Consider the following 24,351-nt stretch of genomic DNA (forward strand, 5'->3'; position numbering starts at 1 on the left):
CTGGACTTTGGAGCGATTCCCACGGGCAAGGTGAATTTTGACCCGAACGTGCATCCATCGGCAGAGCAGAACGGGCGGAGGGACCGCGACCGGGGGGGCACACGACAAGGCACAGAGGTTGGGGGCGAAATGCTGGAGCCGCGGGGGGCTGCGGTCCCGCGTGGGGCGGGCGGGGAGAGCGGCGGAGGGGGCGCGCACCCCTTTACCTCCGTGGCCTTTTCGCCCATCGCGGAAAGGGATGGGAGGGGAGGAGGGAGGGAGGGGAATTGCTAGAGAGGGTGGGACTTCGCCGGAGCGTCTCTCCCCGCGGCCGCGCCGAGCAGTTGCAGAGCGCCGGCGAGCGGGCGGCGGGGCGGGCGCTGCGCGGAGCCGCCACTGGAGTGCGCGGAGCCGCCGCGCCGGGGGCGAGGAGCGCACGCCGTGCCGGCGGGGGACAGCGCGCCGCGGGAGCAGAGCCCTCCCCGGGCACCGGGACCTGCTGTTGGCTTGCCGCCTTGCTTTATCCTCTCGGTTAATTTATTTTTTCCCTACCTATACTTTGATCCGCTGGGATTTTTTTCCTCCCTTTCCTGCAGAGCCTCCCCCAGCCCCAGTTCCCTCCCTCTCTAGAGCCAGGTTGGATTTTTTCCTTTTTTTTTTTTTTTTTACATTACTATTCTGATTTTAATTTTTTTTTAAAGCGGTGAACAGAGGGGGAGAGAGACAGAGAGGGCAGGAGGAAAGCGCTCTGTTCGTCCCCTCCGCCGCCACCACCTCGACTTGCGAAGAGGGGTCGGGCCGAGCGGCGGCGGGAGCAGCCCCTTCTTTCCCCCCGGGGAGGCGACCGCGGCTCGGGGAGCCGCCGGAGGCAGCCGCTGCGAAGAGAAGGGGGCGCAGGCAAAGAGATGCATTGAAACTTTCCGCGCAAACTTTGGCGTGAGTGCGCGAAACCGAGCGAGCGCGGCGCGGGTGCCTGCTGCCCCGGCGCGGGGAGCGCGGCCGCGGACGGGCGCAGCTGTGGAGCTCGGACTGCCCGGCGGCGGGGGCCGGGCGGCGGCGGCGGGGCGGCCGCGGAGCCTGCGCTCGGCCCGGCGGAGCGCCCACCGAGAGCAGCAGCAACAGCAGCAGCAGCAGCGAGAGCCGGCGGAGAGCCGGGCTTATGGAGGGGTGAAACCGGAGACCCCGAAGAGGAACCCTCTTTTCCCCAGAGAACCTCGTAGCGCCCGGCCGGCGGCACCCCAGGAGGAGGCGGCGGCGGCGGGCACGGAGGAGGCGCGGGCGAGAGCGCGGCGGGGCGGCGGCGGCGGGGCGGCGGCGAGGCGGAGCGCGGCGGGCCCCGCTCCGCGGCGTGCGCCGGCAACCATGAACTTTCTGCTCACTTGGATCCACTGGGGGCTGGCGGCGCTGCTCTATCTGCAGAGCGCGGAGGTAAGCGGCGGGGACGGCGGCGGGACGGGGGCTTTTGTGCCCCGCGTACGGCGGGGGGGTGGGTGGGACGACGCGACGGAAAAGACTTTTACCCCCCTCTTTTTATTTTCTCGCCCCCCCCCCCCCCAGCCTCCCACCTGCTCGGTGCGGTGCCGCCGCGCCGCTGGTAGCGGGTGCGGGTGCGTGCCCGCAGCGCACACACGTGCGTGCAGCGCTGCAGCGGGGGGGGGGAAGCGCTGCCCGGCGACCCGCAGCCCCCCGGAGCGGCCGGCAGCGCCGTGCGGAGTGCCCGCGCACGTGTGCGCGCATTGCACGCCCCCGGCGGGGGGCTCCCCCCGGGGCGGCGGCGGCAGGGCCGGGGGGTCCCGGCGGGGCCGGGCTCGGGGCGCTGCGCGGCGCGGCGCGGGGTAGGGAGGCAGCGCGCTGGCTTCTTGCATCAGCCTCGCCTCCCGTCCTCGGGTCTCCTGACATTGCAAAAGGGTGTTTCGGCGGTATTTGCCTTAGGTCCCAGCTCGGGTTCGTGCCGCCGAGTGGAGTTCAAAATACCTAGCTGGAAAAACAAATAGAGATCAAAGAGGACAAAATGGATCCTGAATTTCTTCCAGATTGGAGAAAAAAAATAATCAAAATAGGTATCTCCTGCACCGAGATTACAAAACCGTGCATTTTCCTCTTCTCTTCCTCCTCGGTCACTTTTACTTTTGCCTCATTGTCATTCCTGGGGGATTAGAAACCAACTCTTCTTTCTTTTCCTTCTCTTTTTTTTATTTTTTATTTTTTTTTAAGAAAGAAGAGAGGCAGCGTTCTGTGCAAACCTCTCCTCTAAATCTGCCTTTTCTAAAGAGTCAAGAGGGCTGTGTTGCCAAGAGATATTACAGGGTTTAGACAGAGTGCCCACGTGAAAGTGGCTGTTCGCTAGGCGGGCAGGGATTACGTTTTAAAGGCTATAACAGGTTAGTTCTCTCCTGCCATTTCTGCCTGGCACTTGGAGAGGACGTGGGCCAGATCATCTCCCACAATTGTAATAATAAACGTTGCAAAGTAATCAGTTATTCACGTTGTTTGTTCAGCACGGATGCTGGAAGGTAACTCCCCAATTAGGAGCCATTTCAGCTGTAACCGAAGTCATGCAGGCACTGCACGCTTTGTTTCTAGCCTGTTATATCTCTACTTTCTCCAGTGACAGCCGCACACTGGGCTGTGCTCGATGGGAACCGAGGTGCAGCTCTCACTCGAGTGTGGCACAGAGCAGCTCCGTGCTGCCTGCCTGCCAGATTTGGCTCATGGGACAATTCTTTCCACTCTCCAAGAGTTTTTCCACCGTCACCTAAACCGGGGGTTTCTTTGCTTCCCAGCTCCTCGGTAAACTTGTGCAGCCCTGTCTGTTCCAGGCTGTAGGTTAGACAACTCTGTACTCATGTCTAGTGATAATACCCTTTAACCCTCCCCTTGCTCCTTCTCCCCTCCCCTTCCTCTTCCCCAGAGGAGGAAACGGCGAATCAGGTAGAGTCCAGGTCCTGTCCTCAGGAGCTGCGTAAAAGCCTCATGCTGCCTTTTCCCCTGGGCAGGAGGATGATGCCGATGAGAAAAGAAAGAGGATAACGGTGGGAAAAGAAGTAGGGAAGAATTAACGGGGTGTCGGTGGGGTTGGGGGGGAATGTTGCGGGGATAGATACACGAGAGATTGCGAGATGTTCAGATAGCTGGGCGATGTGGGCCATATAAGTGCTCAGGCAGATCAATGGTGAGGTCTGCCCTTCGTTTCTGTCCTTATTTGTCCGTTGATTGCCTGGGCACCACGGTGATGGGAACGTTAGAAATACCAGCAGATCTCACGTAGGCAGCTTGACGATGTCTCTGGGCATGGCAGAAGGCATGACTCTTCACGCCGGGTCTAGGGTTTTGTGCTTTGATGATAATATTTATCTGTACTGTTAATCTGGCTGTTGTGCTGAATAAAACCTATCTAGCTAGCCAGGCGCGTTGGAGAGCATTAAATAAAAGCCCTGGTAGAGGCTGCGTTGGGAAAGCAGGGTCCAGCGCGTGTCTGGCAGCTTTTCTGAAGGCAAAGGAGGATGGATGCAGGAATCACGGTGCTCCTCTGGTGGAGGTGGCAGGGGGATGGCTCCTTATGGAGGGACTTGTTACGGTCGCTCCCGCAGGAAGACAGGGACAGTGGAAAATCGTGCCATGGTCAGGGCTGGGCGGTACTGATGCCACAGGTGTCTGCCTCCGCTGGTGGTGACAGCCTTTCTGTGCGGGAGAGGGTGGAAAAGGTGGTTTTGCAGTGCCACCCTCCCATCTGTTGCGGTGTTGAGCCGAGGTGCACAGTCGTCCAGCTCCTCGGGGTCAGAGACGTTGCATTGTTGTCCCCTTCCAGCCCCCCCTTTCCTATAGAACAGGGTATGGTCAGTCATTCCCCATCTTCCTTTGTCTGTGGGTCTTGGTGGCAGCCTGGTGGCAAGTCACCCCTGGTGAGGGTCTGGGAACTCTTCCCTTCCTGCCGTGGACTGCAGAGGGACCTGGACACACCAGCTGTATTGCCATAGGGAAGAGGCAGGGATCAGACAAGGAGGGAGGGAGAAGGAGCCTGTGACTAGACTGCTAATGATCGCACACCCACCAGGCTCCCTACCTTTGGTGTGCCTCTGTGCCAGGCCATGATGGGGAGCCACCAGAACCTGCTTCCCCAGCCCATAGGCAGCCAGGGCACAGTGGGTCACCTTCCCCATTGCTGCTCCAGGTCTGTGCTCAGACGACAGGCTGGGATGGAGCACTCCTTTGGAGCAGGAAGAGGGAAGCCTGTGCTGACATCTCAGAGGGGCTTGCTGATTCCTGAGCAACCCCGAATCTGCTCTCCTGTCCTCCCTGCTTCATGTCAGAGGTGCCTCGGCTGTGCTGGCAGCTTTCAGGATTACTGACCTCTGTCTGCACGTACAATACAGAAGGAGTGCAGTAAGTCCCGTTCCCCCCACCCCTTAAAGCAGAAACCGCTGAGAATTTCTAGCGCCTAAGACGAAAAGTGCCTTAACTCCTGTCCCAGAGTCCCTCTCAAAGTGGATGGATTGTTTGTTCCAGTCCTAAACAGTTACAAAGCTCTTTTAATGAGCCTGCACAGATTAGGGGGAGGGGAAGGAAGAGAAAGAGTGCTGGTGGTAGTGGTTAGGGGGGTGATGGTTAGAGAGGGATGACTTGATTAACCTTTTCTCTCCCTTCAGAGTATAATGTGCTTGGGACAGAGACTGGGAGAGAAGGGGGACAGGGAAGGTGCCGACATACAGATGGCATGTAGTGGATTTATTTGTTAGGGAGAGTTTTACTTCACTGAGGGATATGCATTTGCTGCAACCTGCAAAGGGCACAGAAAGGAGCTTCCCCTTGGTCAGCCCCATTCCTGGGGTCATTTATCCTGCTTTTGAGCCCAGGGGTTGCTTCCACACCTCTGTGAAATGTTGAAAATCTATTTGAAAGAAATCATGTTATGGAGCTGTTGGGTAATACCAAAAGGCAGCAGAGGAGAGCATGACCTTCAGGCTCCCACCGAAGGGCACGCCAGGCCTGCTTGTCCCTTGGAACACTTCTGGTTCCCCACGGCCCTGTATGATACGTAGCAGACTGGTTTAACGTGAGGCAGAAGCCCCTGCCTCGCCTGCTGTTCTGGTGGACGGGCTTTGAGGGCAGTAGCCACAGGTGAAAGGCACTGCCAAAAGGGCAGGAAAGTTTCTTGGTATAGTGAGCAGAGAGCGTGTTAACTGAGTTCTCGGAAACCTTTTGGGTTTCTGCTGAGAGTTCCCTGCGAGTGTTAAGAAGCCCTCTGCAGGCTTGGTACTGATCTGATTTCCCATCCTCGGGGTGGGATCACAACCCAGGTCTAGGTGAGCTCTGGGGGAGTTCAGGCTCCTGCTCCAGTACATGAGGGGCAGGGCGAGGTGCTGGCCAGGCACAGGTGAGCAGCGGAAGTCTGTGGCTTGTTTCTGCTTCCTATCACCCGTGCACCGTGTGTGTGCAGGGAGGCAGAGGGCTTGGCAGCTGGCTGGGCAGCCTGGCCAGGGAATGGGTAGAGTGACCCTCAAAGTGTCTCCAAGCTGATTTTGCGCAGTCCATCATGGTCATTCTGTGTGTGAACCCAAAATCCCTCTGCAAAAGGTCTTGGGGATGTTGTGACTTGGATAAACTGACTTGGCTCATGATCTTCTTCCTGTGCTACAACACAGATTGAGCCTTTTCTGCCCTTGATGCGGTTTTCTTTTGACCCTTAGGCTGTCAGGCGCTGAGTGGCTTTGGAAGGCCTCTGCAACCTCTACTGCCTCCATTTTGTTTGTGCTGTTGCAGTGACCTTCACACTTCAGGAGTGAAACTGTTTCTAGGAACCTGCCTTTTAAACTGTTGTCCCAGCACTGAGATTGGGCATGCAGCCCTCTCCTCCCCAGAGCAGAAAGAGATCCACGTACAGGGTGGCACAGCTCTGGGCTGCTGAGTTGTGCGCAGGTACAGAAAGACTTTGGTTGAAATGAGAAGCAAGGAGTTCGGTCAGGGGGACCTTAGACAAAGGGAACTGTGCACAGACACAAAGGAACAGCTGGGAGAGGGGCTTCTAGGGCTTTGCTGGCTCTCTTGCCCCCTCCTTTTAAAAGCTGACACTTTGGGCTGCTCAGAGGGTGGTGCTGCCCTGTGCATAGGGCTGCCTGGAAGATCATAGATGGTGGATTCCCGCTGTGAGCTTGGGGTGGACTTTGCCTGTTCAATTCCATTCTGTCTCTAGCTGCAACATCAGAGGGCCTTTTTCTAAGTCTAAATGCAGCATATCGCTGATGAAGCAGTATTTTCGTATGTATCACCATGCTCTTGTGGGGCCTCGGCTGAAAGGCAGCAGGTTCTGGGGCAGATGGCGTCACACAGGTGGCAACATACCTTGGAGAAGTGAAGAAAGCTGGGCATTTTTCAGTTTTGGTTCAGAACAGAACAGCAGGGGGAAGCCTGACTTGGCTGGAAAGTTACGTCAGAGCTAAAACCCTCACGCAGAGCAGGAAGACTGGAGTTTTTGTTTCACCTGGAATTAAAAAGACTTCCTTAGCAAAGCGGTGTCACGCTTCTCCATCCTGGTCTGGGGGTGGGTTACCTGTCACCGCTCCTGCCTGTGTCAACGGTTTGGAAATGCCCCTCGCCCCAGAAGGCAGCAGGAGTGAACACAGAGCTTGGGGCCTTCCTGGGTTTTGCCCGGGGGAAGCCACAGGGAGCAGAGGGACGGGAGCATGGCCATGCAGGGGCTGGGGACCAGGACCGTTAGGTGAGGGTGTGCATCGCCCGCCCTTCCAGAGGAAAGGAAGGAAACCTGGGCGGTTTGGCGGTGCTGTCGGCAAATCAGTGCTGTCACAGCTAATTGCCCTGACACCCGGACAGATACCAGCAACTCGGTGGCCACTGCTGCTCAGCACAGACATCTGTGACATTGAGAGGGGAGCGATGCCCTTTTGCGCCTGGCCGCCCTTCATCCCCCTGTGCCCTCCTGAGCCGATTCACCTTTCCCAGGGGAAATGGAAGCCAGGGGAGAAGAGTGGTGCCCAGGCCCACCGGTCATGTCAGCAGCAGGAGGTCACTCCTGTTACTTTTCTCCCCCGGTCCCACATTTGCTCGCTGGGTTTGGCTTAAAATCGCCCAGGGCCGCTCCCGAGGGACCCGTTTCTCCCGCCGGGGCCTCCCTCGGCCGCCGCGCTGAAGGCCCGGCCGCCTCCCTCCCGCCTGCCCCTTCGCTCGGCGCGGGGCCGTCCTGTCCTGCCTGTGTCCCGCTCCGCTCCCCGGGGGACGGGAGGAACAAAAGGTCCCTCTGTGCCCGCCTGGGGGGGGAATATAACGGCTCCACCTCGGGGGCGCCCCCTCCGCCTCCTGCCCAGGAGCCCTCCCGCGCCCCGGGACCGCGGCTCCGTGTGGTGACCGTTTTTCTGTTATCTTTGCAGTTGTCGAAGGCAGCTCCTGCCCTGGGGGATGGGGAGCGGAAACCCAATGAAGGTAAGCGCGGGGGGCTGCCCGGCGGGCGGGGGGCGGGTGGGCTGGCGGGGGGCTCGGGGGAAGGAGGCCCGAGCCCCGGGAGCCGGCGGCGGCCAACACCGCCACCTCCCGGGGAGCGGCGGCGGCGGGAACGGGGGGGCCGCCTCCATTAACCCCTTCGCGGCGATGAGCCGCGCCCCCCCCGTCCCCGCGGGGCTGGGGCGGCCGCGGGGCCGGGCCGTGGGGACGGGGTGGCCGTGGGGCCGGCCCCGGGGCTGCCGTGGGGCCGGGGCGTGCAGCAGGGCCGGCCCAGCCCGCCGCTGGCTTCCCACAACTCTGAGCAAAACTGCGTGCGTGCGCCTGTGCACATACACACGCTCATTTATATATATATATATATAAACACACACGCGAGCGCACACAAAGAGCTGAGTAGCGGCGAACAGTTTGCTAGGCATTCGCCACAGTGCCGTAGGAAGGGATTTGTCATCTTCACCATGGCGGTGCCCGGCTGGGTGGCCAGGGCTGATCCCCGAACAAAGCCTGAAGCAGCGCCCCAACTCCGGCCAGGTCTCTGGGGGAGAGAACGAGAAAAGGGCAGCCCAGGGTGGTTTTCTGGAGTTGTGGCTCCTGACAGTCCCATGTACCCCCCAGTCAGGTTATTGTTTAGTGCTGTACAGAGCCAGGCTTGAAAAATACACCCTTTTACTCCAGTTTGAGCTAGCAGGCTTAGCAGATTCAGGGGACAGCTAGGTTCTACTTAATTCGTTGCTGGTGGTCCAGTATGGCCAGGACAATTGCCTGTAGAGGAAACAAGGTGGTGCCTCAGCAGCTGTTGTGATTTTGGGTCTGTCCAGCTGCCCAAAGGCCAGGTTGTGGCATTGTCCTCTGACTCGTTGGTTTGTGCAAGTAAATGTAGACCAGGAGAATGGTCAGCCACCAGGTTAGTCAGTGATGCCTGCCACAGGTGCCCTGTCTTGTGGAGCCCAGCGCATTCCAGGAGGTTGGCTTTCTGTCCGCAGTCCTCAGTTCAGAAGTGAGGTTAAAGGGCTGTGGACTTTGCAGCCTTCAGGCTGAGGTGATCATCAGCTGCTTTAAGACCATCCCGACCGTGTTTTTCCCATACCTTCATGGCGGAGCAGACCGCTGGCTGCATGGCAGGGTCTGGCAAAGGTCTTGTAGGGTCCCCACGGGTGGTGACCTCTTGCGTTATTCCAGCTGGAAGTCAGCAGAGGGCTCTAGCAGTGTGGGCCCAGATTGCCTTTTTTTTATGTTGCAATGGATTTCAATTTCTGTAACTTCATTGGTGTGACGGGCTAAGCGTGCATTGCCAGGGGTTTGTGGCAGGCTGTGTTTGGGATAGGTGTCCATTTTGCATGGGCAGAATTTGCTGGCGGGCTGCCGCTTGTTGCGCTTGACCCTTGCTCCTGCTGAAGTCAACAGAAGAAGGTTCAGTGACTCCAGAGGGATCAAAATGGAGCCTGCTGTGAGGCTTATTTTGGTAACCAGTCCTCTGCTGTTGGTAGTAAAGAGCAAGTGTCCTCATCTGTGCCATTTGTTCTGTCCGACTACCTTCCCGGGGAGGAGAAGAATCGAACAATTTAATTCCCTGTCCCAAGAAGGCTAATGGGGTTGCAGGAGAAGTTGGTCTGGCAATGTGAGTGGTGAGACTTTGGTGCTGTTGCCTTGGTGCTATTTCTGGTTCTGCGATGCAGATATATCTGTGAGCTAGAAATCAAGAATCTTGGCATTACCTTCCTGGCTCTACTTCCATCCTGCTGTATGACCTTGGAGGTCCTCTCTCTGTGCCTCAACTTCTCTTCTGCAAAGAGGAGACGATGGTGTGCCTCTGTTCCACAAGGACAGTCCTGTAGATCCTTCCACTGAAGCTTTTGGAGGCTTCGGGGTTGGGGTAAAAGGTGATTTTGTGTCTTTGGTCATTTTGTGCTTGCTCTGAGATGTTGAGCTGTGACAGGTTTTTATTTGGGATGGATTCACTCTGGTTGGAGATTGTAATTTTAGCTTCAGCCCCTACCCTTTTGTGCTCAAGAGAGCCTTCCACATGTTTTGTGGCACGGGAAGATGTAGAGGAGGCAGACAAACACTCTTTGTTTGTTCCACGAGAAAAGATTTTCTGGTATAAATAAAAGAAACCACCAGCACTTGTGGCTGCACTTTTATTTTTAAAAGAACAGTTTGTCTGTATTGCTGCTAAGCCATTGATGGCAAGGGAGGCAAAGTGATCATGAACTTGTTCCTTTTCTAGTGTAGCATGTTCCCACTCGACTGCTCCAAATTTGGACTTAATCCTGCCTGCTGTGGCTATGCCTGCCCTGAAGAGTTAATGTGGGCCCTGACTGGGTTTTAACCTTACTTCGCCCTCCATTCACAAAGAAGAGCCTCTGACTCAAATCTGAAGGTGTTTTGAGGGGTAGGAGTGTGGGTTAGGTGCGGGATTAACTTTAAACGTGGGCTGAAGCCCAAATTGCAGGAAAGGAGCAGGCTAAGTGGTGTTAGTCCTTCAGTGACCTTCCTATGTTTCCCCATGAAAGACAGACCTTCTTCCGTCCCTGACACAACCAATGGAAAGGAAGCACAGTCTGAATCAGCCCAGCAAAGTGTGGAATATGACTCCCAGTACATGGGAGTAAGTGTAGGTATGGTACAGGGGCAGGGCTTTGCTGTAAGGATGACTGTGCCTCAGTCATGTGCTCTGGTTTGGGTGCTAGCTGTGTAAATGAACTATGGAGTGTTGCAGTGTCTGAGTGAATGGTCTGTGTCGAGCAAAATCAAAGCCTTCCATGGCAGGATCTTCTGACTGGCAGCTGGAGAAAGATTCCCCTTTTCCTTTTCAGAGGCGATTCAGACTTTGGAAAATCATCATATATTAAAGTAAGGGCAAAATCTCCCAGATTCTTTGTGGGAAGGATTTGGTCGTGCGAAATCTCCCAGCTCTCAAGTATAGTCATCAGGGTGCAGCCGTGAAAGCAAAGGCTCTGCTAAAGAAGTTGAATGTGCTGTTCTGTGGCCAATCTCTAGTCTGTATTCTCTGGTGTAATCCAGCTGCTTGCGCAGTGCAAACATTTAGGAAGCGTGGCAGACATTAATCAGTTTCACTTCAGTTTTCTATTCTGTTTCGGTTTCTGCCTCCTTTATGCCCCAGACTGTGGTGAGCAGCATTTGATCTGCACAGGTAACTGCCGCTTTCCTTCCCTCTTTTCTTCCCTCCCTCCCCTTGACGTAGGTCTGTAAGCATTTTTGTCCAGAACTGTGCCTTCTCTGCCAGAGTTCCCAGATCCTTCCTGCTGGCACAGTGTGAATAATCAACAGTGCAGTTCAGAGACTGTCATTGTGCCTGCAGAATTTCCCACATATTAAATTGTTCAACTTGTTGAAATATAGGTGGCGGCTAAGGTCACTCTGAAGCGGAACAGGAAGAAGGAGGTAGCCACGGACAAGATAGAAGAATAAACAGGAGGCATACTACAGTTAGGAGAAGAGGGAAGAGGAAGGGAAGGGACAAGGAACAGAAACATGCTGTCTTCTAGACGAGGAATACCAACAAGCAGTCCATGCCTGCCAGGCTACATTTCTCTTTTACAAGCCACTTTCTCTTTTAATAGCTGCTCACGCTTTCTGACACTTCAGACTCCCTGGATGGAAGCTCCTCCCCTCTTGTACCCGCTCTCAGCACTGTGGCACCGTCAGCTCTGCGTGACCTAGAATTAACTTTCAACAATTAGCTGCGGGCTATGAGCTCCAAGCCCTGCAGCTTTTGCATTTTTGTGGCAAAGTAAAGTAACCTTTATGCCAGCTTGTCACAAGTTCAGGGCACTTTAGAAACGCTTACTGGAGACCATTTTTTTCCATGATGCAAGCAGTTTGCTCTTATCACTCTGAGTTATCAACCTTGGTGTTGTAGGACTCTGCATACTGTACAGGTGGATCATTATAGTCCATAACAGCATGGGCAGGTACTATCTCTTTGTGTGTACTCTTATCCTCTGCTCCATTTGAGACATCCTCCTTCACCTGCGTGCTGGTAGAGCTGAGAGGCCTGGAGGGCTCCAGGTACTCACTGTTTGCAGAACTGTACTAGCAGCTGGGTTTTGTGCGCGTGTACTTATCTAGCCTATCTCTCTACTCTTTAATTCTCTCCAACCCTTGACCAAGCAACAGAATGAAGCTTTGGCAAGAGACTGGGAAACATTGAGAAACGCTTGTGAAATCAGTGCAGATCGCAAGCAGTTAGTGTTTGCTCCATTCGTAGGGAAGGCGGGAGATCATGGCAGATCCACCCTGTTCCCCCTCCCACACTCCCTTGTGGTTCGGTAGCCGAGTATATGGTCTGGTTAATCCTGAGGGTGCTGTGGGCTTGCTTTGAATCTTTCAGCGGGTGGCTTGATTCCTTGGTCTGGGAAAGTGATCAGTGTGGAGACACGGAGGCTGTGACTTGTAGTAAGTGCTGTTGTGGTTCTGAGGTGGCCTGTTGAGGTGGATGTTCTGCATGGGCAAAAGAAGTGGCTGACAGGAAGAGCGAAGATACGTGAATGCATGGTTTAGAACTTTCTGCTTGTTCTTGGAAGGGTCTCTGCTCTGAATGCTGTAGAAAGGATGCTTCTGGCTTATCCCCGTGCCTTCTAAAAGCCACTGGGGCATCCACTGGCTGTTTTGAAAAGGGATAAAAGGCAAATCGGTGAAGGGTTTTAATCTAGAGTGCTGATCATCTTCAGCAGCCTCAGGTGCCTTTTGGCTGAGCTAGTATGCTTAGTGACAGTGTATCCAAGAGGATAGGGGATAGCAAGGAAAATAGTGAGGCTGTGGTCTGTTTTGCCTCTGCCCTGAAGCAGCAGTAGGAAGAGATTGTCTCCTTCTCTCCCCACTTGGTCTGTGTGTGTGTGTAGGGGATAGAGACAAAGGACTTAGGCCTGCAAGACTGTTGGTGAAGAGCATAGGGTAGATGTGTTGCAACTGTCTGTCTCGTTTTAAGGGGTGAACCACTAGACATTCTTGAGCTAAGTTTGCATTAACTTATTCCCTCCATTCCTCCTTTTAGTTATCAAATTCCTGGAAGTCTATGAGCGCAGCTTCTGCAGGACAATTGAGACCCTGGTGGACATTTTCCAGGAGTACCCTGATGAGGTGGAGTACATATTCAAGCCATCCTGTGTGCCTCTGATGAGATGTGCGGGTTGCTGCGGCGATGAGGGCCTAGAATGTGTCCCTGTGGATGTGTACAACGTCACGATGGAGGTGAGGGCCCAACTTGCAAGCTGGCATGCTTGGGTGAAATGAAGCAAGTCAGCCATCACAGCCACTCTGAGTCTAAACTCCCAGTTAATTCAGAGGAAGGGCACCCTACCACAGGGAACTGGAGATTGTCAGATCAGGAGGACTCACCTCTCTCCTGACCCTTGTGCCCAGCATTACACCATGCAGGGTTAAAAGATGAGTTGCCCATGTCTAATCAAGGCTAAGGGGAGAATCTGGTTTTTTGGCTCTGACCTCACCAGTGCCCAAATAGAGTTGCTAGGAGCATGCAAAGGAGCTTTCTGCAAAGGAGCACTTCATGTTTAAGAAAATGCAAGGGAGCATTTCTGATGCTCTTATCTCTGAGGCCTCAAAGAAGATACTCCTTGGGCCCCTGCTGCATCTTCACTCTGTATTTGGTCCACACAGCTGTTGATCTGAAAGCAGCTGAGTAGTGCAAGAGGGAAAAGCCTGTCAGTACTCTCTCCCGGAGGGCGTGTGAGGTCAGCCTTTATCAACAGAGCAGGGGATTTGGGTCATTAGCTACATTGGCACAGCAGGGGTGGAAAGGGGCTCTAAGAAACAGACTGCTTCAGTGTCAAGTGGAAAAGCCTTTCTGCCTCTGGGCATCCTCCTCCTTTGTTTGGAGGCTGCTGAATTCATTCCTTGGAAGAGACAGAGATGGCTGTGATAGCAAAGGGTGGGCACATGGGGAAGATCAAACTCTGCTTTAGAGAGCTTTGTCACCTCTCTTGTCTGCAGCCTAGATCCTAACTTGTGTCCACAGTGGTGCTGCTTCCATTACCCTTAACCCATAGCTTCCTCACCTACTTTTGTCCCTCAGCCTCTTGAATGGCCACTGTGAATGTTGCCATCACTTTTTAATGTGGATGAGAGACATGCAGGACTAAGTGATGAACCAGCGAGCTCTTTTTACGTGTCATTTGAGCTGTGTTTGAACTCTGGTGGAGAACCTGTCTGTGTCCTTCCATGGTTCTCTATGCTGCTTTTCCACTTGCAGGCTCTAGCTTGGGCCTGAGCATGGTGTAGCTGGTGATGGTCCTCTTCCTACCATTCCTTGCTGAATCACAGCTTTTGGCTGATATACCTGCATGGCAGGAAGGGGTCAGAGGCACTTGGGCAGATCTCCAGTGCAAATGCTAGAGCTCGTGGTCCAGTCAGGTTCTGGGTTGAGAGACTGTGATGATACATGCATAGCTTCTGATATAACTACCTTGGAGGTAGCTGGGGCTGGGTGATGGACAGTGTCTGGCTCTGCAGGGCTACTTTAAGCACAGATGACCAGATTTACATTGTGTGTTGAGTCACTGAGAAAGTGATACGTCAGCTGGGAAGGAATGGTGGTGTAGGTAAAAGGAGTCGGATATGGAATTTTTGCTTGAGCCCTTGTGTTAAACCGAAACATGCTTCTACGTGAAAGCAGGCTGGATGCTCCTTTACTGTCTCTCTAGCTCAACCAGGGACAGCTCAGTGAGAATCTTGCTGTGGTGTTACGCCCTTTCCCATGCCTGTCTCCAAGGCAGTCCACCAGTGCTGGCACCTTGCATGCATGAGCAAACAGAGCTTTGGCACGAGTCTGGTATTGCCACTTGCTTGTGATCAAAGGCCTTCCTGACTGGGAGAATGGGGCCTCAAAGCCAGCTCAAACTCTGCCATGCTCTTCCCAGGAGCACCTGGGGTGCAAATGCTTTGCTGTGCAGCAGGCTGATTTGGAGCTGTGAATATGAATAGTGAACGGGCAGTGACCCTCTCTGTTTCTTTCATTCCAGATCATGAGAATTAAACCCCATCAGAGTCAGCACATAGCGCACATGAGCTTCTTACAGCACAGTAAATGTGACTGCAGGTGAGAATGGAGCAGCACTTGTTCCTCTTGCAATAAACTTATTCTGAGCCTTTCCTTTTTCTGCCATTGGGTTGGGACTGTTGTCCAGAGGCTCCTGCAGTCTCCTCAGTTGGTTTGCAGAGGGATGGCTGAGCCTGGGAAAAGAAGTCATTTGCTGGGGCAGCTCCTCCATCTCCAGATATCACAGGTGGACAGTGCTAGCCTGCAACCTCGGGTCTTTTGGCACTGACTGCCAGTGAGGTGCAAAAGGAGAGCAAACACTTTGAGAAGGACCACTAAACCTGCCATGGGCATCCTGCAATGCCAGCTGTACATGTTCTTCCTTGGACTTGGCAGGAACTGGGGATAATACTGGAAGCATATGTGGTAAGCTCCCTTCTAATGAGGCCTTTGTTCTCTCTTCCTCCACAGACCAAAGAAAGATGTCAAAAACAAACAAGAAAAGTAAGTGACAAGCCTTTCCTCCTTTCTCTTTTGGTGGTTGGTTGGTGTTTCCTCTCCCCACTGCCCCCTGCCCTTTTCTTTGATTGGAGATACTTACTTGGAGAAGGTGTTTTTGGAAATGGCATATGACAGTGCATGGGGCGACACTCTGAATCCGTTCCAGGTGGGCACAGAAACCCAGATCTGATGGTCGTTCCTTCATACCCCAGTCCTGGAGCTTGCATGACCCACAGCCATGGCAGTCATTCCTAATGCTTTATCCCGAGTCAGGGAAGTCCCGTCGTGTGTGTCCTACCAGAATGGATTCAAGGTGCAGCCCCTGATCTCCCTTCCCTCTTCCTGGGGTGTCTCTGGTTACTGCAAATCGCTGCCTTTCTTTATTATTAATTTTTTTTTCTTGCTGCTTGAGTGAGTACTTGCTGGCTTCTTTCACAGCAGCTTGGGTAGGAACTCTGCTGGCTACAGGGAGAGGTGGCAATAGAGGCCTGGTGGAGGCAGGACGGATGCCATTCAGGATGTGACTCTGGTTTTGGTTGGGTGGGGGCCAGGGAGGGTGTGAAGGGAGGTGGACGTCCTAGCCGGGTGTTGGTGGAGGCTTTCGTGAGAGTTTTTTCAGTCTGATGGATTTGTTCTTGTGACCTGAAGGAGGTTAAGGTACAACCCTCCCTGTCCTTCCTCCTGAAAGTAAAAACAATGTGAAAAGTAGAGAAATAAGCTCTCATCCTGCAGTAGTTGCAGGCATGATCACAAAATGTGGAACAACATCAAAAAGAAAGAGTGACCTCTCTGGGTGAGAGTCAGCTGGACTGTGCGTGGCCGTGGTAGCAGCTCTGCTGGTCAGAGGTGCGGAGTTGGAGAGGTAGTGAATGAATACTGGGAGATGAGGCTGAAACAGAGAGCAAGCTGGAGAGTGAGAGAACTTCTTTCACCCCTCTCCTGGTGGTTGTGTGTTTCTAGCTGCCTTCCAGCCTCTCCTCCTCCCCTTGGAAATCTGCTCCTGGCTGCACTGGGCTGTGTGCAGCCGGCACTCCTCTCTGAGCAGGGCCGTCTCGGGGATGGTCGGTCTGTGTGGCTCTGTGGTTTGAAGATGTGCGAGAGTTGGGTCTGTGTGAATTCTGGTGAGGATGGGGTGTGGGTGAAGCAGCCAGCCCGGACTGTGTTGCATTCCCTTTCCTCTTCTAACAGCACCTTGCCCGCTCTTTGCTGGTTCTGCACTCCCTGGGGAAGGAAGGGAAGGAACGGGAGAGACCGGTGTGCTTTGATTTGTGCTGGATTGAAAGTCCTGTTATATTGGTGCCCCTCTCCTCCCTTCAGGTCGATTTTCCTCCCCTCACTGCCTCCCTGTGACTCCTGACACGTAGGGCAGAGGCTGGGAGCGAGCTGACGCTCTGACACTCGTTCCAGTGAGACGACTTGAACAGGGCCTAAGAAACGCTTATGGTGCTTTCCCTTCTGTCCCCATGTCCCCATCACAGTTCCCTCCCGAGGTGGGCTGTGCCAGGGAACGAGGGAGCCTTTGCTGAACTTGCTGCAGTGCTGGGGCTCCCTTGCCTGACAAGCCCTGGTGCTTTGCCTAGGGCCTTCTCCTTGCATGTCTCTCCTTTGGTCCTGGCTAATGTGGCTCAGGAGCAGCGCAGGCTCCAGCCTCCCTCCCTCCCTGTGCTCTCACTGACCTGTAGAGATCCATGTTTAGTGTCTCGGCCTGCCCAAGAGTCAGGAGCAACTGGTGGATTTTTCAGAATGGAGTCTGTGCCTTGGCTCTGTCTGCTTGTCAGTCTGGCAGATCCATGTGGAAGGCAAGGGGAAGGAGAGAAAGGAGGGAAAATCTGAAAGCTGCTTGCTGGTTATCTCCTGGGTGTCATAACTAGGTCAGGCCTCCCTCTTTCCCCTTTGGTGCACAGGATAGGGGCTGCCAGAGGGGATGTTAGCAAACATCCAATGAGGTCTCCTGGAGCCCTCCAAACCACACGTGGGAGGTGGGGTGGGTAAGCAGAGCCTTCAGGCTAGATAGCCCTCTCCCACACAGCGCTGCAGTGTAGACCAGGTCTCACCCCTTGGCTGCAGGGCGCTGAGGCCCGGGCCCCCTTTGCTCCCATCCCAAGGCGGGATCACTACCAGCCTGGCAGGAGAGCTGTTAGAGCTCGGCTGCCCCCTCCTAGGCCTGATGCTGGGCAGTGCGTCAGGTCAGAGCAGTTTCCTTTCCCCTGGGGAGAACCCCTCTGCTCAGGTTGCCTCTTGTCGGTCACTGTGCGCCCGTGCTTGTCACCTGGAACGGTTGTCTGCACTCCCTGCGGTTGCGTGATGCTTTCACGAAGCTTTCTGTTCCTTCCCTCACGCCCTGTCCCTTCCCCACTGCCCCTCTCATCTGGAGGGGCAGCAGATCTGCCTCTGCTGGCAGCAGCCCTGCTGGCGGTGGTCTCTGCTGAGTCCCCTGGCACTGGCTTGGCTGTGGGCAGGCTGGTTGCGGTGCTGGCAGGAGCGCAGGAGGGCCGGTGAATGTGTGTGCGAGGTGGAGATCTGTGCTTCGGCCCTGGGACCTGCCGTCCAGTCCTGCCTCATGTGCTTCCCCCTCCCAGCAAGGCACATGGCTGTATTTTTTTTCTCCTCTTCCTTGCGTTTTCTTCCGTTTTCTCTCTCTCTCTCCCTTTCTTTCCTTCTCTCTCTCTTTCTCTGTTTTTTTGTTTTGTTTTTCTTCCAGAAAATCAAAGCGAGGAAAGGGGAAGGGTCAAAAGAGAAAGCGCAAGAAAGGCCGGTACAAACCACTCAGCTTGTACGTTTGTGTCCTCTGCTTGTAGACTCTTTCCCTCCCTCTCCCCAAAGCAATCCGCCTGCTTGCTGCTCATGCAAATCTCACCCTCCCCTCCCAGTCACTGGTGGGCTGCAGATCCTGCAGGGGCAGCGCTGGTGGTGGCACTGCTCTGGCACTGAGGGCATCTCAGGGAAGGTGGCTTTAGCTTGCTTGGCTTTCTAATCATCAGTGGTGACAATTCTCCCAAGGCACAAGAGTGCGGGTGGGCAGGCGAGCGCCCTGCGCCCTCTTTTCCGCACCTTCTGGTTGCAACTCTCTCGTCCGCTTCCCCTGACTCGTCTTGTGCCCTCACTGCTGCGGTGACTGGCAACAGGCAGGCTGGCGTCTGCCATGCATGTGTGCGTGTGCGTGCGTGTGCGTGCGTGTCTGGTGGAGTCACAGGCGGAGAGGAGAGGTGGGACGGTGGGAAGCTGGAGAGGGGGTGCTGGGGAACCGGGCAGGCTTGCTCTCTCCTTTCCTCTCTCTTTCTGCTGGATTTGGTGGCTTCTCTCTCCCTGTCTTTCTCTGTCCATTTCGCTCTGCCTCTCTCACGGTGGTTCACAGAATTCTGCATTGTAAATTCATGACCCCTCCATAGGACACTCCTAAGTGGCAAGGTTGGGATGGGGCTTTCAGAAAGGAGGGCAGTACTGGCTGCAGGGGTAAGCGTGTGATGCTGCAGCCCAGCAGCTTTCCAGGGGAGGAGAGACCCTGTCTATTTAACTCGTTTAGCCGCTGGCCTCTTTCTACTTGAATAGCCCACTTCAGAGAATGCCTTTCGTTGATACGTCAATAGCTGGCTGGGACCTCTCACCTTCCCATCGTTGCTTTCCCCTTCTTCCTCCCTCTGGCCTGTGCCAGTGGATCCAATGCAGCATTTGTGAATACTGTGCAGAGTGCCTTTTTTCTTTCTCTTTACGCTAATGCAAGGGGGTGCTGTCCTGGGGCTGCCGGGGTGCTGCTGGAAAATCCGTCAGCCCGCGACGCTCCAGTGGGCAGCATGGGGGCTGTGGGAGGGGGCAGAGGGATTGCTTTGATGTTTAGGGTGTTGCATGTGTATTTTCTTTCTGCTGAAGCGCTGTAGCTTAGACATCTTTCCTTTTGCCTTTTTGCAGTCACTGTGAGCCTTGCTCAGAGAGGAGAAAGCACTTGTTTGTACAAGATCCCCAGACCTGTAAATGTTCCTGCAAATTCACAGACTCACGTTGCAAGTCGAGGCAGCTTGAGTTAAACGAGCGCACTTGCAGGTTTGTGTCCTGAAGGATGAAACACACAAAGAGACAGAGAGAGAAAGAGAAAGAGGGGAGAGCTTGCTTCCTGCTGACTTCTGGCACCAGTGCTGTGTGATTACTTCTTTTTGCTGTCCTACGTGGGCCAGAGGGCAGAGGGGCTAAGATGAGGACAGAGTTTCAGAGGGCAGCTGTGCGTTTCAGATGTGCTGTCAGGACTCGGATGGGGATGGCTCCTGGAGACAGGGCATTTGTATCTAAGGTATCCTTTCCTGCAGAACAAGATAACAGAGTTCATCTTGCTGAGGTAGCCATGAGGAGGGTCTGTAGCCCTCTGTACATTATTTGTAAGCAACTCTGAGCATTCTGTTGGACAAAGACAAATCCTTAGCTGACTAGGATTTGATACCACCCCTGTCTTCCAAGCCCTTTTTATGTGGCTTGTGGACACTGCTGTATGCAGAGGGAGGAAAGCCAGGCCATCAGGAGCCTCCATCAAGGCTCTCCCCACATTCTCCTTTGTCTCTTTGTTCTTCTAAAAGCAAGGGAGAGTACCCTGTCCCCTTGCACTTGCTCCAAGTTCCCTCTCCATGGCTCGGCCAGAGTTGCGGTTTGAGTGGCTGCACTCAGGGTTAAGTGAAGTATGTCAGGATTAAGTCTGTCTCTGGGTGAAGGCAGGCAGAAGTCTGTACTTTGGGTGGGAGACACAAAGACACTGTGTGGTTAGCGTTTGTTCAGAGATCCATGCTGTGCATGTGTGCTACCTGTCACACACCATCTGTGGCATAGACATGTGCAGAAACAGATTCCTGGTTCTCAGCTGAGTTCTTTGGTGAACTCTGGGGTCTTTTGACTCACAGCAGCTGTGTGTGCATCTCTGGTGTGGGATCATCCTACCTAACCAGAGAGAGACATAGAAACGGGGTTGCTAATGAGCCCTTAGCTGTGACCCTGAACTCAGGTCCCTCTCTCAGAGATCGAGGAGATTCCTCCTGTCAAGAGAGTGTTACAGTGGCTGGATGGGGAAGAAAAAGGGAGAGAGGTCCAGGGTCCTCTGTGGCAACACTGTGAAAGAGGAGGCATCTGTTTGCCTCTATTTCCCTGCCTGGAATTGGCTAAGTGAATGAGGCTGCTACAAGTAGCAAGTGTTTCTTTCTGGTGTGAAAATGCTTTGTGTCCAAACCAGAGAGGCACTCGCATTGCCAGTGTGGTGGAAACGGCTCTGCATAGAGAGGAATTTTCTGGGGTGCTTTTATTTCAGTGGGAAAGTAATTGATGTAAAAGCCAGAATAGAGCAGCTTCTGGAGTTAACCTTCTCCCAGCAACTCCTGAAGTGTGAGACCAGACCTAATTTTGACCTTTTCCCTCTGCTCCTTTCCCCCAACCCCAGATTAGCTAGAAATTACCCTGCAGAGTTTGAAAGGTGAGAAATAATAACAAATACGAAGGAAAACCAATACCCCAAAGCAGTCATGATGGCAGAAGAAGTTTACTAGTTTTTCTTATTGGTCCCTCTCTGTGGTGAGATAATTGGCATTAAGGGAGGTTTCCAGAGCTGATGTGTTGGCCAGAAAGATAGGAAGGAGTCATAGGAGTGGGTAGCTTATCTGTTCCAGATAAAAAGCTAGTTAAGGTTAAATTCCTCGTGCTCTTTCTTGTAGAATTAGAATTGGATCCTTCAGGGGAGGGTAAATTCTCGTTTCTCCTGCTGCTTCTTCAGGCTGTTGCTACTGTTCTCTGGTGCTAACTCCTGCTCATGGCAGCTAGTCGAATGAGAGGCACTTTCTTTTTACCTTCTTCCCTGCATGAGGCCTTGTTGTCTGCACTGCTTCCAACCTAAACAAGAGGCTAGGTGGGGAGCTGAGGGAGTGCGTCTTTCTGCATGCATTGCTTAGCCTTGTTTTTCTGTGTGTTTGTGTGTATCTATGTGTGCATGGTGTGAGAGGGTGCAAACAAGACACTTGGCTCATCTGTGAGGAAGCCTCTGATTCTGCTCCTAAATTTCCCCCTGTACCAGTACCCCCGTCCTGCCCTGTCTAGGTGAGCCTGGGGGAATAGAACTCATTGACCCTTTCATGGGTCGAGGTTCTCAGCTGTTTTGCCCCACCTGCACAGCACTTCACCCCACCAGTGACGTCATGCCATGTCTTAACACCATGTGCTCTTAAACACATTAGCCACCTCCCTTCCTTCCCTTCCCTGTCCTACCTGCACCCCTGTCACAAACACTAAACCCTCCTCTCTTTTTTTCCTTCCCTCTCCTCTCTGACAGATGTGAAAAACCGAGACGGTGAGCAGCGGAAAAGAAGGGGGAACAGCCCTGTTTCTGGAGCCTGATTTCTCGCCTGGACAGAAAACAAAACAAAACACTAATCCAAATGAACCCTAAAAATGAAGGATCGGTAGAGCACAGCACTTTCAGTACGGACGATGGACTCCGGAAGGAACATTCCCCAAGGCACCCGCCGCACAGAATTCACCTTTGGGTTTTGAACTGGTTTATTTTATTTTTCTTTTCATGCTGCTAAATAACAGAGCCAGGAAGACTATAGGGGTGTATTTGATGGGTTTTGCCATGCATACATATATATGTGTGTATACATGCATATACATATATATATATGTATATATATTTTAACCACATCTATATATACATATATGTATATCTTAACCACACACACACACACATATATATTATATATATATACTGATTATTTTTTTTAACATTGCTAATGTTATTGGTGTCTTCACTGGATAATACTCGACTGCTGTGGACACAAGCGGGCTACTTGGGGCATAAGAAACAAGCTAAGACTGGACTTGAGTAGAAGCGCTGGGTGTAAACTTCTTAACTCTAACTGACTTGTGCGGCCTCCGCTGTTTCTCTGTAGAGTGTGCTGTACCACAAACCACCTTCTCCTTTTCTGGGACAGGGAGGAGAGGTGATGGAGAGGATGGGCAGGGAGTTCCAAAGAGCGGCATCCTAGGGTGCGATGGGTCAAAGGCCAAGGAAATGGCCATCTCCGTGATCAAGGATTCCTCCTCCCCTCTCTTCCCCCAACCTTCGCCCTTACTCGTCTCATAACCTGCCTGCCTTGCTGGGACATGGGATGTCAGTGTACATTTTGCGTTGACTTTATTCGCTGTAGAAACTTTGCCAGAGAGACATGCTGGCTTCTCTTAAGGATGGTGGGCAGCTGATGCACACTAACTTTCCATTCAAGGAAGTATCACAGGAGTCTAGATTTCCCGCCCTTGGTGGCTGCAAAAGGACGCAAGGCCTACAGTGTGCTGAAGCAAGAATGGGGACCGGTGCATAGCCACACAGTTGTTCAGCACTGTCTGCTTTCTTCATGCACAGAGCTGCCACTCAAGAGCATCCAAGATGCTTACGGAACATTTCTGGAAAGGGATATTAATCAAAAGTATATACACAGTAGGGGGGGGTGTGTGTATGTGAACGTGTGCATTTGTGTCTGTGTGTATGTATGTGTTTTTCTCTCTTTTTTATATATATATATTTATTTTTATACATATATATATATAAAAAAAAATAATATATATGTATGCCAAGATTGAAGGGGGGAAAAAGAACACAATTTTTGTTGCCTTCAGTTTGCGTGCCCAGTGTGAATGACCCTTAAAAACGTCAAGATATTTTCTTTTTTTATGACATACTGTAAATATCAGGCCCCTTTTCCAAGTCTTGGGCTGGGGAATCAAATGTGAAGGCAGACGGAATCCCTAAGCCATGTCCAAGAATCTTGGCTACGTGTGTATCTGCAATATACGCTGTGGTGTATGTGAAACCCACCGTACACACGCGCGCACACACACACCCCCCTGAAAGCGTGTTTGTACATCTATGTGGATATATATAAACTAGTTCTGTGATTAAAATTATTATTAATAATAATAATAATCAAAAAGGTACTCGGTCTGTGTCAGAATGCTGCCAAACATCATCTGCAATTGAATTTTCAACGCCTGATAATGTACAACATGGAAAGCTTCCAAAAAGACAAGACAGTCTAAAAACAGACTCACAACAAGCGACTACTAACCACTAGGAACTCCCCATCCGACTGGTGGCTTTCAGGAGGAGGAAAAACACGCGGGTGGGTGCTTGCATCTGCAATGTGTAATACTCATGCTGCATCGTGCGCAAGACAGAGGCTTCCGATCAGGGGGAGGGAAGAGAAAGTGTTTTATATACTTATTTAATATCCCTTTTTAAATTAGAAATTAAACAGATAATTTAATTAAAGAGTAGGGATTTTTCAGTATTCTTTGTTAATATTTAATTTCAACTATTTATAAGCCGTACCTCTTTTTTTTTTTCTTTTTTTTTCTTTTTTTTTTATTTGTACTGGTTGTGTATAAATTTAACCTTCCCATTGTCCCGTCCCATCTCTCCCCAATTGTTGGCAGAGTCAGTAGCATGTTATGGGCAGTTATTTAATTAATTTCTCTAACACCTACCCCTACACATTCCTATTGAGACAAGGGTTAGATATACATCTACATAACTATATATATATTTGGCTATGTGTTTGTATATATATATATGTTTATGTATATGTGTGATTCGGATTAAATAGACGCTACGATTTTTTTATATATGTAAAAAGAAGAAACAGGAAAAATAGAAAATTCTACATCTTGAATCTCTCTCCTTTTTAATTTTAATATTTGTTATCATTTTATTTATTGGTGCTACTGTTTATCTGTAATAATTGCGGGGAAAAAAGATATTAACACTACATATTGTGTCTAGTGAATTTTTTCAAGATATTCCTTAGTACATATTTATTTTTAAACAAAGAAATTACAGATATATCTTAAAAAACGACGACGACGACGACAAACAAACTTTTTTTTGTATTAAAGAATTTAATTCTGACCTTGATTTCCTTTGCCTTCTCCTTCTGCCTTGCATCTTGGTTTTCTTCCATTGTGTAGCAATCCCTCCAGCATTGCCTCTGGAGGATATAGGGCACCAGCAACCTGCCAGTCGGACTCTTGGATTTGGGCCCAGAGCCTCCAAAAGCATCTAGGTACTTACAGCCTGGTGAGATGAATGGGAGGTAGGCACCAAAATACTTGTGTGGAGCTCGGCCTGAGTTCCCCGCTCAGTGAGAAGAGGGTGGTCTTACGGGCAGCAATGAGGGGCAGGACTCCTGGGTTCCTTCCCAGCCTCTGATGCCAAGGAGCATGGTGATGGTCCCAGGCCTGCCTCTGCCTTGTTGGGACCCAAGCCTCGTGTGCTGGGTGCTGTACAGGCATGAGTAGATGCGATCCCGGTGGAGTTTACAATCCAAGATGAAAGCAATTCTCTGTGCTTGCCTGTCACTGGTAATGGACTTGGTGTTTGCAGTTGG

At 52.3% G+C, this 24,351-nt stretch overlaps 1 protein-coding gene across 4 annotated transcripts; it reads left to right on the forward strand.

Annotated features, from left to right (window-relative positions):
* Nucleotides 1-280: 280 nt before the first annotated feature.
* On the forward strand, nucleotides 281-23,735 carry VEGFA (vascular endothelial growth factor A). Of its 4 annotated transcripts, XM_030498784.1 has the most exons (8): nucleotides 281-1,407; nucleotides 7,362-7,413; nucleotides 12,449-12,645; nucleotides 14,433-14,509; nucleotides 14,921-14,953; nucleotides 17,652-17,723; nucleotides 18,857-18,988; nucleotides 21,243-23,735. In XM_030498784.1, exons 1-8 carry the CDS (start codon nucleotides 1,342-1,344, stop codon nucleotides 21,262-21,264), a joined length of 651 nt encoding a protein of 216 aa, XP_030354644.1. In that variant the 5' UTR covers nucleotides 281-1,341; the 3' UTR covers nucleotides 21,265-23,735. The 4 variants fall into 4 exon arrangements, with proteins under 4 accessions (XP_030354644.1, XP_030354645.1, XP_030354647.1 ...); XM_030498785.1 differs by lacking the exon at nucleotides 17,652-17,723; XM_030498787.1 differs by lacking the exon at nucleotides 18,857-18,988 and having other exon boundaries at nucleotides 21,243-23,237.
* The last annotated feature ends 616 nt before the right edge of the window (nucleotides 23,736-24,351 follow it).

The sequence above is a fragment of the Strigops habroptila genome, chromosome 10 (genome assembly GCF_004027225.2).
Source record: "Strigops habroptila isolate Jane chromosome 10, bStrHab1.2.pri, whole genome shotgun sequence".
NCBI classification, from domain to species: domain Eukaryota; kingdom Metazoa; phylum Chordata; class Aves; order Psittaciformes; family Psittacidae; genus Strigops; species Strigops habroptila.

What these genes read in the sequence shown, in the direction of transcription:
- VEGFA (XM_030498784.1), top strand. Translation starts at nt 1,342, where the DNA reads ATGAACTTTCTGCTCACTTGGATCCACTGGGGGCTGGCGGCGCTGCTC. An exon ending in CGGTACAAACCACTCAGCTT is followed by an intron (nt 17,724 to 18,856) that starts GTACGTTTGTGT and finishes GCCTTTTTGCAG; the next exon opens with TCACTGTGAGCCTTGCTCAG. An exon ending in TTAAACGAGCGCACTTGCAG is followed by an intron (nt 18,989 to 21,242) that starts GTTTGTGTCCTG and finishes CCTCTCTGACAG; the next exon opens with ATGTGAAAAACCGAGACGGT.